Genomic DNA, 19,932 nt, shown 5'->3' with positions numbered 1-19,932 from the left:
GTGTAAAAAAAATTACGATACCTACAAAATTTACGACACCTACTGAGATTTAAAACTGAAAATTAAAACTGACAATTTACATGTCACTAACTTCTTGCTATTAATTTGTGCAATCTTCAACAATTCTACAACGCGCGCGCGCGTTAAATATTTTGAAAATAAAATTATTAAAATGAAAATAAAATTTGATCCGTATTTTTATTGCTCTTTTGGTACAGCTAGTTGATCAACGGTGAAGAAGCAAATAAATTTTATAGTAGCATAACGGAAGTTAGTCTCATTCTTACATATTTATAATATTCTTATCTTAGAAATACAAATGTATAACACAATATAATATGCATTATGGAAGAAATATCTAATTTTATACATCTGTCCTTCAACGTTGTCGTTGCGTAAGAATGCATAGTCTATTTGAAGAATGTAAGTCTATAATATACCGCACATATAATTGACCACTGCTGATAAACTTTCTTATTTTATTTATTAGGTGTTGGAATTAATTCGTAGCGTTTTACAAGTGATGGGAAGTACTTTCATTAATGTATTTTTTAATGCTCATGTGAAATAAATAACATTCTTTCATTAAAAACGCTACGAATTAATTCCAACACCTAATATAATTTTATTTATTAAGATATCTATTTTTTACACACTATTTTTATATCTTTTGTACTTTAAGAGATCGAAGAAATACTAAAAGTATTTCTCACAAAAACTCGATATATATGTTGATTTTATCAATTAAATTAATCATATAATGCTACTAGAATTAATTAAACTTGCAAAACATTCATTACTTTACTAATGGTGCTTACATTCATTAAGCACCATTATTATAAATAAGTGTGCTACAAATGAAGGTCAGAATTTTTATTCTAAGTCAGTTCTTTAAATGAAGACTGACATTTCTATCTCCAAAAATTCCAACGAATATGTACAAAATACAGTAATTTTTCATATTATCCAGGGAAGATTTATTAGTACATTTAGTAATGAAAGAGAAAGAGTTGAGAATATAGCTTTTTGTCATGAGTTTGATGATAATTGCAGGTGTTCAGGGCGCGCACTCCACCGGAAGCGATGGATCTAGTGGCACGACTCTTGGAGTATACACCGTCGTTGCGCATGACACCATTGCAAGCATGTGCGCATTCATTCTTCAATGAATTACGCGAACAAGGCACGCGGTTACCAAGCGGCCGTGAATTACCGCCGCTTTTCAATTTCACCGAGCATGAGCTGCGAATTCAGTCGATTCTCAACAGCATACTGATACCCAAATACATGCAATCGGCCGCCGCCACCACCGGTACAGAGGGGAATCCCGGCGGGGGCGGCGGAGGCGGAGGTGGCCAGTCGGACGCCACAGGCGCCGCTGCCAGTGCTAGCGGTAATTCTAGTGATAATAGCGCCAACAATCCCAACACCACCACTAATACCACCGCTACCAACACGCAAAACACTGACCCCAGCCAATCGAACATGGCTTGAACCGCTTTATTCTATCTTCTATTTTTCTTTTCCTTTTTAACGTTATTAAAGAGTTGGGTTATGACGTTGTTACGATGGCATGACGAAGTAACCATCTTCTGACGAGGATGTCCACGTTGTAAATGCGATATACCGCATTGCGGAGTAAATAGATATAAGGTTTTCACCTTCTCTCTAGCGAGAAGTAGTGTAGTACTGCGATGCGATTCAGTGAAATTAAGGCTCTTAGTTCATCTTCGTAGATACCTCTATAAGTAGGACCAGAGGATCCTAACTCTCTTTATTTTGACAAAAACGGAAGTTTGATGAATTCATAATTTTTAGAGGACAAGGCGACGTCAATTAATTTCTTCGTCACTGGCTTTTTTATTGCCAATAGTGGTTGATTGACCAATTTCTGTAAATTAGATAGTCAAGTTTCTTCTATTTCAAGATTTATTTTGCATCTATTCTTTATTTATTTAAAGATAAAATTGCTATTCTTAACGGAACAGATATATAAATAGACGAATTTCTCAGATTCATAAAGATGTTTCTGAAAAAAATAATATAAATAATAATTATTAATAACAAGACAAAAAGGAGCAAATTATATTCATTTTATAATTGCATGAAATATATAGAAATAGAAGTGCGTATGTGTATATATAATATATATATATATATATATGTATGTATGTATGTATGTATGTATATATGTGTATATATATATGTATGTATATATATATGTGTGTGTGTGTGTGTATATGTATATGTATGTATGTATGTATGTATGTATGTATGTATGTATGTATGTATGTATGTATGTATGTATGTATGTATGTATGTATGTATGTATGTATGTATATAGATACGTGTATAGCTTTCACATAAATGTAACAAGTATAAATTGCGCATTCTGTTTAAGTATTGTATACACAATTTGTAAAAAAGGAAGCTTTGCTTATATCTTCTTCTTCTTTATCTAAAATAAAAGGATGTTGTGAGATTGCGTCTAAACTGACATAAAGTCAACGAAGACATCGAAAAATATTACTCTCTTTCTCTAACATTGTGGCTAGATAGAGAATGCACAATTTTTATTTATTACATTCGTAGATTCCAATATACGTCACATCTCGTTTCTCGTTAAATGAACTATTTTAGTTCGCTGTTTTTGAATGGTGGAATCAGGCGGCGTTGAAATTCATATTTTCTGAAATTCTTATTTTCTCTTTGCAAAGGGAGTTTGGAGCCTCTGTGTAGGCGTATAGTATCAACAGATTTTACACGTTAAGATAGATTATGTTTTTCATATGTTACAATATGTATTTGATAGAATAAATTTACGAAACATGCCGAAAATTCTAGAGAAATACCTGTGAAACTAGATCTGTCACAAAATTCATATATGGGACATGTATAAATCATACAATATTAATATATCTACAAAGGAGAAAGTTCGAAACTGTTTGCGAATTTATTCTGTCAACTGCGAATTGTCATATGTGGAAAGAAGAAATTAATTCAATGTGCATGCAAAAAAGAAATTTATGCTATTCTTTATTTTTGACATAAACCGATATTGTTACTGGGAGTCTTAATTTCGCTTCGTTGTTTTCGAATCGAATTTAATGTATATACATATACGTGTACGAACTTGTTTCTCTTTAACTTTAAATACCGCTGAATGCGTCTAATTAAAGGTAAACTAAGAGGATGTATAATCTAATGCGTCTATAGTAATGTCGTTTGCGTCGCCATCATTTTATATTTTAAGACATTGCGGAATCGAAGCTCGACAAAAATATCGACTTGAAGTGATTGTGAATGCTAGTTGAAGGATGCTATGTTGTTTTTTGTAGACTAGAACGACGCAATTTGACAGCGAATGCTTAATTATACCTTATGTATATATAAAAAATAAAATTCTTTAACACAATGACTGCTATATTATATATTATATGCATCATTTATATGCAAATGACACTCTTGTTTCTACTATTCAAATACGACGGCAAATTTTCATAAGCTCTGTTGTGCAATGATATTCTATGATAAAGAAAGTGAGATAAAGAAAATATATTTGGTTTCCTAGAACTTGTTTCTGAAATTGAATGTCATTTATATATAAATGACATGGCAGTCAATGTGTTAATTAACTGATAACGGTTAAATACACGACCCTAATTGAGTTAAAATACAGTCGAATGCCTGTGAACTCGTTAAGATTAAAAGAAAAGCATTTTATGTATTTTTCCTTCAGTCGGATTTTTCAATAGTATACAGAATATCTGGTAATTAATGTGCCATCTTTCGCGGGCAAATAGGAGAAATTAAACTGAATAAAAGTTTTAACATTTTTCGAGTAATGACTCAATAATTAATGAGACATTAATAAAGAGATTTGTGAATGAGTGTGCATCCGAGCATAACAAAAGATATCAGTGTTGTATTATTTATTGTTGGTAGATGCGCGTTCCTTCCCATATCTCGTTGCACAATTATCGCGTGACATTGTCTTCGACTGTTTCTTGCCGAATTGCATACTGATTTGCGAATAATTAATTCTTTAATTAATTATTCGTATTATTAATTACTCAATTCCAGTAATTAATTATTGAGAGCTTTATAAAAGAATATTTATACTCATTGTACAAATCATAGGATGACTTTACTTGTCTATGAGGGATGCGCCACTCAGGGTAATTACCAGACATATTGAATAAAAATGTATGCTCTTACCTGCTTTTTCATTGTATAATAATTATATAGCAAATTATGCGGGAAAAAATTATCTTTAAAAAATATTTGATTCACAGTGTGACCGGTATGTCACCGGAGTTGATTATACAGATATTCGACTGTAACCATATTTAATTATGTCTAGGCGGTTCTAGACAGAGTTCGATCTACAACATTAACTTGAAAAAGTACAGATGCTTGTTGAAAGAGGACCATCATACTGTTAAAGTAATTTGGCAACAAGAACAAATTACTTTATTGCTGAATTGACTTAAATGTACATACTAAATGTACATATATATTGGTTCCTCTTTAATCAACAATTGCTAAACATGATTCGAGTTGAAGACAAACTAAAACAATCTGTAATCAAATGTCTAGTAATTTATTAATTGCAAAATCAATTGGGAAAAACATCGATGACGTAAGATCATCGTGCTATGGACATCTATATATACATATATATATGTGAGTGTGTGTATATATATCGTTCCTTCTCTAACAACTGATAATTGCTAAACTTGACACTAGTTGAAAGAAAATTCAAAATAATTACGTAATTTAGCATCTAATATTATTTTAACGAATGAGAAGAAAGAACAGAAACCGATATAATTAAACATTTAAACTTAAATGATTATTTATATTCGTGAATACATGAAATGGTAATTTTCTTAAAATTTTTTCTTACGGAAAATTGTACTCGTCGAAATTATACCGGTTTCAAATTATATATAGCGTTATTGCAAAGTTTAGCTTGAGAGAAGGAAAGTAAAAATTGGAAATGGACTATAACATTCTCGATTCGTAACATGAGTTTCATTAAGCCGGACTGTATTTCTTCAAGATTTCAGTCAAACCGTAGACATCAGTATAGTACAGAACAATATAACAATGAATATGGTTATCGAGCGATAGTATCAATAGTAATTAATGTTCGCAAATCATCTCGACTGATATCTTGTAGACAAATGATCATGGAAGGGATACTCTATATTTTGTGTTCAAATTTTTAATGGATTCTTTCCGTTAATAACTACTGATAAAGAGAGATACTTGAAATATGTTTCAATATATGTACAAAAATGTCTCGGATAAAAAAAAATTGGTCGACTTGCCGCAGACTAAACACGGTGTCATAGTTGAAGAGAATGCTAGCTAACAAATTCATGTTTCTTGCCGGAGCATTTAGTAAAAAGACAAATATTAATTAGCCTATATCAGCCTCAACTCTTAAAATTGTTATCCGTAAATACTGTCGCTATACTATGATTTTTCTCGGTTTTTCGGCTTTTCAAATTCTTTTCTCTTTTTTTTTTTTAATCTAGATGACTTCTGATCGACTCAATGGAGCGATTTGTAATACTTTTAAGTCGATGACACATCATCATGGTGAATGGACTTTTTGACATGTTAATAAAAATCCTTCGATAATAAAAAAAGCTTTTTGTGCGTTATACATGTCCCAGGAATCAGTTACGTGGGAAACAGAAAATTCAAGTTTTTTTTATGAAGGGACGGGTGATAAGAACGAACACTCTTAGATTAAGAAGATACGCGCTTCTCATATTGCAAGAATTATGGAAAGGTTTGTAGCACGTACTATATATATATATATATATATATATATATATATATATATATATATATATATATATATATATATATAATTTCCATTTTCTAAAAATAGTTTTAAAAAATAAAATAAATTGATGTATATATAAAATAATAAAGACAAATGATCTTTATACATAATTTAGAAGGTATATTTATTGTTGAGTTATTATTGCCAACAATTTTTCAATATATTAACTGTTACGAGATACAAAAATCAAATTATTTATTAGTGATTTTTAACAAAATGTATAATTTCTGCAGAAAATTAATAATATAAATAAAATTAATAACATGATTTTCTAAATCTAAAAATTGAAAAATAAATTGATATTCATCGCGTTCCGAGACAGTTTAGTTATTTTATTTTAATATGTACAGTATATTATTGCGTTACAAAAGATAATATTTGAGTTCGGTTCTTCTTCCAAGAGAAGAAACCAAAGGTAAACGGAACGAAGTAAAAAAAGATATGAAGAAAAGGTTAATGATATATAAGAATTAGATGTTAATGTTCAAAAATTAGAGTTTTATCGATGTTGTATATATATTAAAATTAAATTTTTTAGTCATTAATTCTTTCATCTTTCTTTTTTATTAGTACTTCATCCTTTTTTTAAACATCAACTCTTTTTTTTAATTTTAATTAAAGAATTCGTTCTTCGGAACGTATTTTCCGGTTTTGAAAAAAGGAAAATATGTTTTTTATATAAAAAGTTGCAAACGAGATAGAAAACTGAAATTCACGTTTTCGCTGTGTTCAAATTTGAATTACAATTTTATACAATTAGAAACAAATAACATTATAAAAGTTATGAAAGTTTTGAAAATTAAAATATTGCGTAAAATATATAAATACATTCTAAAAATAAATTAAATAGAGATACCAATTTAGAGATATCAGAAGCAATTTTAAAAATATTAAATCATTTTCTAATTATAGTTATATTTAAATATATTAGATGTAGTAAAAAGAAATCCATTATTTTTGCAATAGATGGCTTTAGTAATCTGTATCTCGTCTACGCGTGATACAGATTACTAAAGCCATCTATTGGAAAAATAATGGATTTCTTTTTACTACACCTAATATAGTGTGTGTGTATATATATATATATATATATATATATATATTTTTTTTTTTAATAATTATTTTCCAATATTCGTTTTGAATAGTTTATACATCCTTACTAAAAGAGATGGTTGATTCGATGTAAAGGCTCGAATTCTTCATATTATCATTGATACGTAGTACGAAATATTACATAAAAGATATTTAAATAATTGAAATTTAAATTGGACAAAATTACACCGGTATTTATCTCAAAGTCTCTTTGTTTTAGTTGCATCTTTCATCAATCATTTTTTGTACTTCTCTTCGGAAACTAGATATATATAATATCTGTTTTTAAATAAAGTACATAACAGAGCAATTGATACAAATAGACTCTCCATTTCTTTCGAATGAGTTTTAAAACTACTGAGAGAAATACTGAAAAAGCAATCAATCAGAAATTTATTCTTGTAAAAGAAATTTTAATAAAAATCGAATATCGTTTCTTCGGACATAGATATGTTGTTAATTATTTATCATTATTATTATTAATAAATAAATTCAACGATTTTTTTGTTTTAATTAATTCCTTTCACGTTTTGTCTCAGCGCGTCTTTTCTTTATCATCTGTGAAAAGCTTATCCAAGTAGCACAGCGGGAAAGGTATTGGGTCATTTAAAAAGTATCCGCGGTTTTTGTTCATTCAAAAATTGAACAAAAAACCGCGGATACTTTTTAAATGACCTAATACATTCAGACAAACGGGAAAGGGAGATTTTGTGTTTTATATTTTGTAATATATTATTTTATATCTAATGTATTATCTAATATAATATTTTATAAGATATTAGATGATCACAAATCTTTTTTGATGTGATTGTCGATCTGAAAGAAAAATGTGTAAAATATTAAAATTCCATATAAATATCAAATATCGATCGAAGCGTTCATTCATTTTGTTTTCTTGTTTATTAATATAAGGAGCCATATAGAGAAGAAATAATGAACGAATCTTTCAATTAATCTAATAATAATAAAATTATAATATGTGCGTATATATTATATAATACTATTATTAGATTAATAATATAAATATAAATAGAATTTAATATATAGAATTAAATTCATATATACACACACACACACACACACCACAGCATATATATATATTATATATATATATATATATATATACTCATATATATGAATTTAATTTTGTATATATATATATATATACACACACACACACGTGCAAATTAATTAATATTTTAATGGTAGTGGTAAATAAAAACGCGTCAGTGTTGTAAAGGAAGAGTGCGAAAAAGAAATATTAGAGAAAAATTTGCCTTTTAGATTTTTATTTCTTCGTATTGAATTGTGATGATAACAATAAAAAATTATGTTGACTTTGTAATATTACACATTAAAATAAATAGGTCTTTTGTATGTTATGTAATAGACATGTAACAAATGTTTATTATCAAATATTTATTGTTTATCTCTTTACAATTGTATTTCATTCATCATCTTGTAAAGTGTGAACACTGATGTTAAGATAAAAAGAAACTTAACGAATAAGTTTATTATAAAATGAGAAGAATATATTATTTAAGGTTCTAGTTTCCTTTCTCATTGCAATTATGTAATATTGATTTATTAAAAATGAAAAATTACATAAATTTTTCCTTGTATTGTACATCGAGATAAATTAGTTCTTTTACAAATTATTCCTTATTGTTTGATAAATTTGCATGAATAAGTACTATTAAAAATATATCAATTATTTTTTCTTAAATTATTAAATAGCTATAAATCTTGATTAATTGAAAATAATATATGCAATTTGTGAATTATACTTATAAGATGTATTCGAAAAATTCCTTGTTCCATTCAGTTCCAGTAAAGTATAATTCACAAATTGTAAATATTATTTTCAATAAGTTTCCAGTGAAAAGGAATTTTACGATAATTAATCAAGATTTACAGCTATTTAATAATTCAAGAAAAGATAATTGTTATATTTTTTATTCACGCATACTATTTATTCACGCAAATCTATCAAACAATAAGGAATAATTTGTGAAAGAACTAATTTATCTCGATATACAATACAAGGAAAAATTTATGTAATTTTTCATTTTTTATGTTATAAATTAATATTATATAATTGCATTGAGAGAGGAAATAAGAATCTTAAATAATATATTCTTCTCATTTTATAATAATAGACTTATTCCTTAAGTTTTCTTTTTATCCTAGCATCAGTATACTTTACAAAATGTAACGGATAAAATATGTAACAAAAATAAAATATGTAAAGGGATAAACAATAAATTAATTTAATATGCAAAATATATATGTATGTGTGTGTGTTTGCGCGCGTGTGTTTATGAGTATTAAATTAGTGCAAAAGATTAAGTTACGAGTTCAAAGTTTAAATTCAAAATTTTTAAATATGTGAAAAAGGATAAAACATTAAAGTTTACAATATATGATTATATTATAATTAATAAGAGTATTGTTCTTAAAACTGTTATTTCGTTCTAAATTTTATTTGGTGAATACTTTTGCACTAATATAATATATTGTAAAATATATTTTATACTTGAGTATTGCCAACGTATATGTAATATTATTCTGTATCGTATAATGTGTTGTATGTATATCTGCATAAGATAAAAGAACGCTAAATAATGTAATTATGATATATCGATAATGACCAATCTTTCTTAACTTCTATTTTCCTAAAATGACATATCGTGTAAGAACTTAATGTAATGTGTATATTACGTTAATCCATTAACGACCAATATTATTTTTAAGATACAAATTTTATTGCGAATGAAATAAATTTAGTAACAAATGACGTTCTCGTATCAATTATTTTTAATATCTCGTTTTCAAATGTACGAAAATGTTTGATATATGATGGTAAATTGTTCAAAATATTGTGACATAAAAAGTGAGTGCAATTGTAATGAAATATTATGTTATAAAAACAGTCTTTAACTAAATTCTTAATGTAACAGCACTATGGTCTTTAATGGATTCATAAATTGGACACGAATAAAAATGGATGAGAAAGAGGGAATTGTTGAAAATAAATTAAGTAATTTTAAGCACAACCAACAGATTAATTAAAATAAATCTAAATTTGAAAAGTTTAATTATCTTTTAATGTACCCCTGGCGGAAAAAATTAAAAAAAAACTGCGTAGACAGGTTTTTAGAAACTCTGACTTTTTCGTAGTAAAATGTAGAGTAGTATTGTTCGTTTTATGATATAAGATAAATATAAAAAAAGATTCTATAAAAGCATAATACAGAATTTCTTGTTCAAACAAACAACATTACTCTACGTTCTCCTAAGAATATCTTTGAAAAATTAAGGATTTCTAAGATCTTGTTTCGATCTATGTAGTTTTTATAAAAATTTTTCCGCCAGGGACTTACACATGTATACGATATTCTGGTATCTCTTTATTGTTGTGTATTAATTTGAATGTTGACTTTATAAGTATATGTATGTTTTAATTTTTTATTAAAATAAGATTTTTAATAATTTTTAATTTTTTAATATTTTAATTTTTTGTCTAAATTGAAAAAAAGCAAACATTAAAAAAAATATATGTTATAGAAAGAATTAAAAATATCCATTTTTATTCCATATTTTGTTTTTGATTAAATTAAATGCATTAATTTAATTTAATGTTTACTTTAATTTTTCAAAATTTCACGAATATATCTTATGAACTCCATACGAATAATTTTTCTTTCTAATTCCATTTTAATTCGTCCATTTTTTCCACGACATTTTATATCTCATTTATTATCCGTTTATTAAAGTTCATGTAAACATGAATTTATACACTGTTGTGGAATGTTTGATATGAAGATGTGAGTGATTACGTTAAGAACAATCTTAATTTTTTTTTATCCAGTCTGATCTGATTTCAACATTTGTTCAAAAAATTTTAGTTATTGGACATCCTCTTCAGAAGTGTGCAAAAAAGTTTATGAGGATAAAAAAAGCTTTGAATTTTTAATTTAAAAAAATTTATAATTATAACTACCCAGATAGCACAGAGAGTTCAAAAAGAATTCGGTGATATGTCATCAATTCTGAACTCATTTTCAGATACAACAAGAATTTTGCTATCTGGATATATAATTCTTCTGATTTTCTGTTATATAATAGAAAAATTATTTTTCCAATTAAAAATTTATTAAGTTTGAAAATTAAAATATTAGCTGAAGTTTCACAATTTTTTTCTATTGTCTGTTATACTGTGTATATAAATTAAAGCTATCAAATTAATCATAATTTTTATACAGGGTTTTCTAATATTTTTTGCATTTTCCTGTAACTTATTAAATTTTAATGTTCTATGTTTTAATAACTAAATTAAAATTTTTATTGAAATCCAATTTAAATCGCACGTCAATGTTTTATCATTTATATACTAATATCTGTAATATCTAAGTTGTATTGAAAAAATTCATGTTTTATTAATATCCTTAGAGAATTAATTAAAAATAATATTCTCTATTTTAAAATTGTACGAATACTTACAATTTATTTACATTCTTAAAATACTTACGCAATAATGCTTTTATTTTCAATAGACTACAAAATGGATTTTTCATGAATTCTTGGATACCCTGTATAGAAATTATATCCGTTTCATTATCACATCGCAACATCCTTGATGACGTTATAAGTTCTAACCGATTTGACCTAATGACAGAGCAATCAATATCTCACTGTAGTCATTAGTAAATACGTTTCATTTAATACGCAATTATTCTCTTATTCAATACAAATATTATAGAACCTTCAAAAAAAATTGTCAATCTCTTCAAATTATTTTTCTTTTTTTGATAGAAATGTAAAAAAGAACGATCTTAGATAAAAGATATTTTGTATAAAAAGATTTTGTTTATTGTATAATCTAACTTTAAAATAATAGAATAATGTAAATTTTTCTATTTAGTTTTATAATTATTTTTAAACCATTTAATTTCTTTTATATATTTTCTATATATTTCTACTCTTGTTTTAATATTTCTATTTTTGGATTAATTAAGAATAATAGGATGAAGAAAGAAATTATTGCATGTTAACATTTTGAAGCAAACTGCATAATCACTTAGTTACGTAACATAAAGAAGAAATACATTATACAAAAAGAATCTTCTAATAACGCCTCTTTTTTTTATAACCCTATACCTCTTTTACACTCCTCAATATCGCATTTTAGACGAGGACAAAGATGCCAAGGAAACAAAGGAGCTGGAGACTCAGGAGCAGCAAGTGGTGGACGGTGAATAGAAAATGGTTGATGGAGATCACATCGCGCCCCAGTTGGAACAGGATTATGATTTTCCCGAATGATATAAGGAACGGCGGATAATGATAAACCAAGGTAACACCCACAATCGAAAGCGCAGTGAGTCCTTAACATTTAAAACACGAATGTACGATATTAGGGAGAAATTGTTAATATATATATATATATATATATATATATATATATATATAGAGAGAGAGAGAGAGAGAGAGAGAGAGAGAGAGAGAAGAGAGTGAAACGATACAAAAATATTTACTACGCAGTTAAATAAAATGAAAATAATATGAAAAGATGATTAAGAAAAAAAGAAGTAAAGAGTAGTGCTAGTTACTACCACGCCTATACGATAAAAACGCTAATTCGACGTTGTGAATAGGTGTGAGATTATATGCGCACATGTATATGTGTGTGTGTATGTGTGAAAAAATAAAAGTTTGAAAGAAAGAGAGAGAGAGAGAGAGAGAGAGAGAGAGAGAGAGAGAAAGCGAAAAAAAGAAGCATGTACATACATATATATGTATGTAATATATAATAGATAAAGCGCATATATATATGAATATGTATATGTATGTATAGGTAATTAATTATATATAACTACACACTGTACTGTAAGCGGTGAGCAAAAAGTGAAAAAAGTAGTAAAACTCTTATTACATGATTGCTATGTTTACACAATTATATATATATATATATATACATAAGTATATATATTATACATATATATATAAAATTATAAATACACACACTTACCTACCATTCTTATTTCGCTACTCCTCCTCTGCGTTCTTTCTCTTGAATGTTATTTTTAGTTTTATGAATAATGACGCAAAAAAACGTCTTAGTCGCAATGACGATGAATACCTTGTAGTATAACTATTCTGAATGTGTTTAAGCGAAAAAGAAATCGCGCGATACCGCCCCGATGTTAATCACGCGGAATCACTCTATATATAAATAATATTATTATTGTATATTTTGTGGTTTATTTAACAATAAACTATTAACAATAATAACGTTAATTGCTGTCTCAATCTTTTTCTGTATACCAAAATTTACTTTCTAATATTACTAAATATATAAGCGAATAAATAAAAGATATGCGATTTAATAAACTTAAAATACTTGAATGAGAATATGTCGATCTTGAAATGGAAAGGATCGTTCCAACAATTAGATTTATTTATTCTCTACTTTAAAATATTCTCTCAATTTTGATTCTATTTTCCTATAACTCAATATGCAAAATGAATCACATGCTCTAGCTTTTACTCGTTTTCTCATTCTATACATATAGTCACATGATTATGTGATAAATGTGTAATATGAAAGTAGCATAATTCCAGTTTACAAAAAAATTGTTTTAAAATGAAAAAGAAGGATTTTAAATAAAGGGTTTGAAATATAGGATTTATATTTCAAATTGATTTTGAAAAAAACTTTTATTCTGTTTTGCTGTCTTCGAAGTTATACTAAAGAGTCAACAGAAAATATTTATATTGTAGTTAAATACTTATTATATTTTACAAAATTATATTTAATAGTAGTTATTGTATTATACTTTTAATACCAAAAAGAAGAAAAATACACAGATTCGATATAAAATATGTCGTAATATCTATACATTTACGTGTTATAACTTTCATTCCTCAGTTTTCTCCACTTATTCTAGAATTTATTACTCTTGTATAGAATATAATTATTCCGATATATAATTATTTCCATATAAACATGAACATTTTTAAATTTTATATCATTGATCAAGAGCAAATTCTTATAGAAAATGGAAAATATCTTCCTTGAAGTGAAAATAATTATAGTGAAATAATTTTCGAGATCTTTAGAATGTAATCTTATCTCCTATTACAAAAATATATTTTTAAAATTTCACTAGCCGAGAAGAACTTTTCTAATCATGGCACCACTGACGGGTTCCTCATGGTTGTCGCGTGGTTCGATGCACTTACTACTACATAAGTATTGCAACAATGGTAAGCGATATTTGCCACAGAAATCGACAAATTTAATGTGTTCCACGCGATTATTAAAGAAAACACCTGCGCAGAAAAGTAAAAGTTAATCTTGTTATGAGATTTGATCCAAAAGAACGCTTTGTTATTTTGAATTATTCTAAATTTTATTGCTGCACAATTTTACACTGAGATTAAAACTTTTTGGTATTTGTAACTATAATTGTAATATATTACTATAATTATGATTATGATTATTATAGTATAACTATGTGTACAGTTCAATGCCAATATATATATTATATATAGTTGGCAAACCAAAAATGACTATAATTACAGTCATAATAATTATAATTATAATCATTTTCGATTATCAACTATACATATTGGTCGATAGAATTATACATATGTATAGTTATTATTACTAATACTATAGTAATCATAATCATAGTTATAGTAATATACAATAATTATAGTTACAAATGCCAAAAAGTTTTTCTTTCACATCGTTTACGTTTCTCTCCTCTCACATTTGATGTGAATCCGATTATTATTTGGCCAAGGCAATGATTTATTACCATTTATTACGTCTAAATTATTATTGTTAATCAAAACACTGACCTTTGCATTTAGGATTGACACAACTGTGGGCACTATTGAGGTACTGTACTAGATTGTGCGGTATACTTTCATTATCGTAGCGAATATCACTGGATTTAATGATACGCGCTGCTAGCTCCAACAACGATGGTGGATTGTGTGTCATATCAGATACGAATCTCACCACCAACGGATTATCTCGTAAAGACAACTGCGAAAAACGAATAAAATTTTTTTCCACAGAACAAACTTTAAATTAGTAAAAGTCAGTTACAACAAATAAAAATAAACAATCTATACAGGGCCACTAAGAGTCATAGGTTACAAAAATTATAAATTATATGTAAAGATTGCATAGTAAAAACATTTAAATAAACAGAGAGTGCAGTAAAGAAATCAAATTTATGAAACCAATTATATTAAACGAATTAATTCATTATAATAAAAATCGTTAAACTAAATTTACCTCGATACTTTAAATGTATATGTATGTACATACATACATACATACATACATACATACATACATACATACATACATACATACATACATACATACATACATACATACATACATACATACATACATACATACATACATACATACATACATACATACATACATACATACATACATACATACATACATACATACATACATACATACATACATACATACATACATACATACATACATACATACATACATACATACATACATACATACATACATACATACATACATACATACATACATACATACATACATACATACATACATACATACATACATACATACATACATACATACATACATACATACATACATACATACATACATACATACATACATACATACATACATACATACATACATACATACATACATACATACATACATACATACATACATACATACATACATACATACATACATACATACATACATACATACATACATACATACATACATACATACATACATACATACATACATACATACATACATACATACATACATACATACATACATACATACATACATACATACATACATACATACATACATACATACATACATACATACATACATACATACATACATACATACATACATACATACATACATACATACATACATACATACATACATACATACATACATACATACATACATACATACATACATACATACATACATACATACATACATACATACATACATACATACATACATACATACATACATACATACATACATACATACATACATACATACATACATACATACATACATACATACATACATACATACATACATACATACATACATACATACATACATACATACATACATACATACATACATACATACATACATACATACATACATACATACATACATACATACATACATACATACATACATACATACATACATACATACATACATACATACATACATACATACATACATACATACATACATACATACATACATACATACATACATACATACATACATACATACATACATACATACATACATACATACATACATACATACATACATACATACATACATACATACATACATACATACATACATACATACATACATACATACATACATACATACATACATACATACATACATACATACATACATACATACATACATACATACATACATACATACATACATACATACATACATACATACATACATACATACATACATACATACATACATACATACATACATACATACATACATACATACATACATACATACATACATACATACATACATACATACATACATACATACATACATACATACATACATACATACATACATACATACATACATACATACATACATACATACATACATACATACATACATACATACATACATACATACATACATACATACATAGATACATACATACATACATACATACATACATACATACATACATACATACATACATACATACATACATACATACATACATACATACATACATACATACATACACATACACACACACACACGCACACACACACACACACATACATACATATATACATACACATACACAAAAAGTATAAAATATAAGATGATTAAGTAATATAAGATGATTTAGTAAATTATTCGTAACCCACCTCTGTGAGACATTTTAACGTTATTATTTCAGTAGGCAATGTCCGTAATCTGTTTTTGTGAAGCGATAGAGTCTTCAAGTTCGTTAAATTGGCTATTGAGCTTGGCAGACTCTCTAGCATGTTATCACAAAGTACGAGAGCCTGTAGGGTCTTTAGTTGACCAAGAGTGCACGGTACTTCTGTCAATCTGTTGTTTCCCATCGACAAAACTCGCAATCTTTGACAAATCAGAATATTATTTCTTAATAATGTTTTAGGCAAAGTCGACTAATTATTCAATTTTTTAATATATAAAACAATACGGGATATATTATACTCGCAAATAATTATTTAAATTAATAGTATCAAAATATTATTATATAATATAACTCGCATAATTCTTTACATTACCACATATTACATACCAAGATATTTAATTACAGCTTTCAAATTTTCATGCTCTTCACATTTAAGTTTTTAATCGCCGATTATTAATTTGCTAATAATTAAATTAACAAATTTTATTTTTATTTAAAATTTAAACATTATTAAAATTCGTTAAAATGAGCAATTACCCTTGCAGTTTCCAGATGTCCTTGGTAATTTCGCTGATACGATTACCACCCAAATAAAGATACTTTAATCCAGATAGATCAAAAATTTGATTAGGAAATTCCGTGAGTCTATTACCACTTAGATTGAGTTCTCTTAAATTAACGAGATTTTCAAAATCTTTCGCTAGTCCATCATTGGTCAGGTTATTGTGTTTCGCAATCAAACAGGTCAAAGGACAATCCGCCCAAAAATTTGATAAACTGGTAAGGCCACAGTTCGAGATATCGAGGAAATTCAGATTGATGAATCTAATGATATTGGCAGGTACAGTTGTGAGAAGATTCTGACTCAACAATAAGGTATCCACTTGCTCTGGATTTTTGGTATTGAGGAATTGCTTATCTAATACTTCGTTGTCCAATGCCAAATAGGACAGATCCAACGTTCTTAAGGCAGAATCCGAGTCGCTGGAGTCCGATGTGTAATTCTCCATGACTATTCTAAGTTTTAAAATATTTTATACTATTATTTATATTTCATTATTATATCACTTATTTATTATAATATACCGTTATATAAGAAAATGTAAACGTAATGTAACATATAAATTATTTTATTATATATAAAATGGGGAGAAAAACTTCGTATTATATTATTATAATAATTTGTATATATAACAATTTATATATGTATATACATAAATATATGTATATAATTAAATTATGACCTTAATTTATTTATACATTTATAATATTTATAAATATTTAATTAATGTTTTTAATATGTTTTTATTTTATCTATTTTAATATATGATCTTTATAGTATTATATATATATATATATATATACATATAAAATTAATTTATTAATTTAATGTTAATTTTCTTATTATATGTGCGCGCGATTATCTAAATTCTTCTTCCAAGGAAAATGCAGGAAATTTATATAGTAATAAAATGATATTGTACTTTTATATATAAAACCGCATTGTCATTATCGTAATCGTACAAGCAATGAGAAATGGCAAAATGTAAATAATGGATATGAAACTTTCGTTATGTAGATGATATATGATTTGTGTTAAAATTATCACACGACGCGTATCAAGTAAATTATTTTAAAAAATCGATAATTTCGAAAAGATTAAAAGCGTACAATAACCGATAATAACTAAATTACTATTGCCTTGAAATAATTTTTTTAAACAGTTCATAAAAATAGTATAATTAGAAATAAGTATTTTTTAATATGTATTCTTCATTTGGCGCCCTTTTAAAGTAATAATTATCCACGAACACGCGCGCGTTCGTTACACATTCGGTGCATGTAAAATTATCAAAAGTATCGATAAGATTCTGAGAAGAATCTATGCAAATCATTCTAGCTGTTATTAGTCCAAATCAAGATCCAAATGATCTGTTATGAAATAATTCTCAAGTATTTCGTAGAAAATAATTAATATATGGAGTGTTTCAAATTATCGAACTTTTAATAATGAAGAATAGCTCTTTCAACTGAATTGCAGTCATTAATATTATAAAAATTATTTATAAACTATACATATATTACAAACTATACATATAATTTGTTATATATTTATATATAAAACAAATTATTTAAATGAGTCATTTTGATAAAAAGTTGTAAAAATTCCAGATAGCGTTTTATACTATAAAGACTTATACCCCGATTTTCAACACTGTGCTATATTGGGACAAAGAATTGTAGATAAAAAATATAATTTACACTCGATTAATGACCGTGTAAATATTGAATAAAATTTACATACTGACAATTTTTTAATTTAAAGAAGACGATAAAGAAGACGATTTTATCCAATATAAAATGAAAATATTTTTGTTCTATATTATGTTATTTTAAAACGTTTTATAAAGAAATTTTATTCGTATTTTATTTTAATTCTATTACTCTCAATAGAAATTAAGAATAATATAGAAGTAAAAACGATTTACACAGATGTTTGAAATCCGCGCTATTATACGAATTATTAGTAATTCTCATGTGACGTCACACTGTGAACCGTCTGGTATCATGAGCTGTATGAAGTACAACACTTACTTATTACTTATTTTAGCTTCACAAAGAAGACAATGCCGTTGGCAATTTACCGTTAGTTAACACTTCCTGAAAACACAATTCGTATCACAATGCGTAAATCTCAAATGAGCGAATTTTATAAGCAGCGCAAATAGAACGGCGCAAATAAAACTAACCAAACACGCGGAGATCGGCGGTACACGAAACGCGACACATCACATCTGCGCTTTATTAGCGCATGTCTCACGTCTATCCTGCTATATCCATCGCCTATCATCTCCGCTGCCGTTCCATTCTCCCCGTCGAGTGCTGTAGCAACCAATCCTAAATATATTGGGAGCTTTCCACAAGCAAAGTTCACAGTCA

At 26.9% G+C, this 19,932-nt stretch overlaps 2 protein-coding genes across 8 annotated transcripts in view; one reads left to right on the top strand and one right to left on the bottom strand.

Moving 5' to 3' along the window:
• Positions 1-13,255, top strand: part of LOC105152459 (glycogen synthase kinase-3 beta) — a 54,693-nt gene extending 41,438 nt beyond the window's left edge. For 4 of the 5 annotated variants that reach the window (XM_087405803.1, XM_087405801.1, XM_087405804.1 and 1 more), the window contains one exon: positions 1,054-5,660. In XM_087405803.1, the coding sequence (XP_087261929.1) occupies positions 1,054-1,494 (441 nt within the window). In that variant the 3' untranslated portion in view covers positions 1,495-5,660. Of the gene's footprint in view, positions 1-1,053; positions 5,661-12,146 lie in introns of those variants that run through there. The other variant, XM_087405802.1, reaches the window with a different exon arrangement.
• Positions 13,256-13,643: 388 nt separating this feature from the next.
• LOC105152460 (leucine-rich repeat-containing protein 58) lies at positions 13,644-19,882 on the bottom strand. 3 transcript variants are annotated; one of them, XM_011066779.2, is made up of 6 exons: positions 19,743-19,882; positions 19,638-19,653; positions 17,530-18,009; positions 16,976-17,192; positions 14,825-15,014; positions 13,644-14,290 (listed from the first exon to the last, which is right to left on the bottom strand). In XM_011066779.2, the coding sequence occupies exons 3-6, from the start codon at positions 18,000-18,002 to the stop codon at positions 14,124-14,126; spliced, it is 1,047 nt and encodes a 348-aa protein (XP_011065081.1). In that variant the 5' UTR covers positions 18,003-18,009; positions 19,638-19,653; positions 19,743-19,882; the 3' UTR covers positions 13,644-14,123. The 3 variants fall into 3 exon arrangements, with proteins under 3 accessions (XP_011065081.1, XP_011065080.1, XP_087261932.1); XM_011066778.2 differs by having other exon boundaries at positions 19,588-19,653; positions 19,743-19,817; XM_087405806.1 differs by having other exon boundaries at positions 19,638-19,778.
• Positions 19,883-19,932: the final 50 nt, after the last annotated feature.

This window comes from Acromyrmex echinatior, chromosome 4, assembly GCF_024713525.1.
Source record: "Acromyrmex echinatior isolate Ae372 chromosome 4, ASM2471352v2, whole genome shotgun sequence".
In the NCBI taxonomy this organism is placed as follows: Eukaryota; Metazoa; Arthropoda; class Insecta; order Hymenoptera; family Formicidae; genus Acromyrmex; species Acromyrmex echinatior.
The sequence above is the reverse complement of the archived record's forward strand: the minus strand, read 5'-3'. Positions and strand labels throughout refer to the sequence as shown.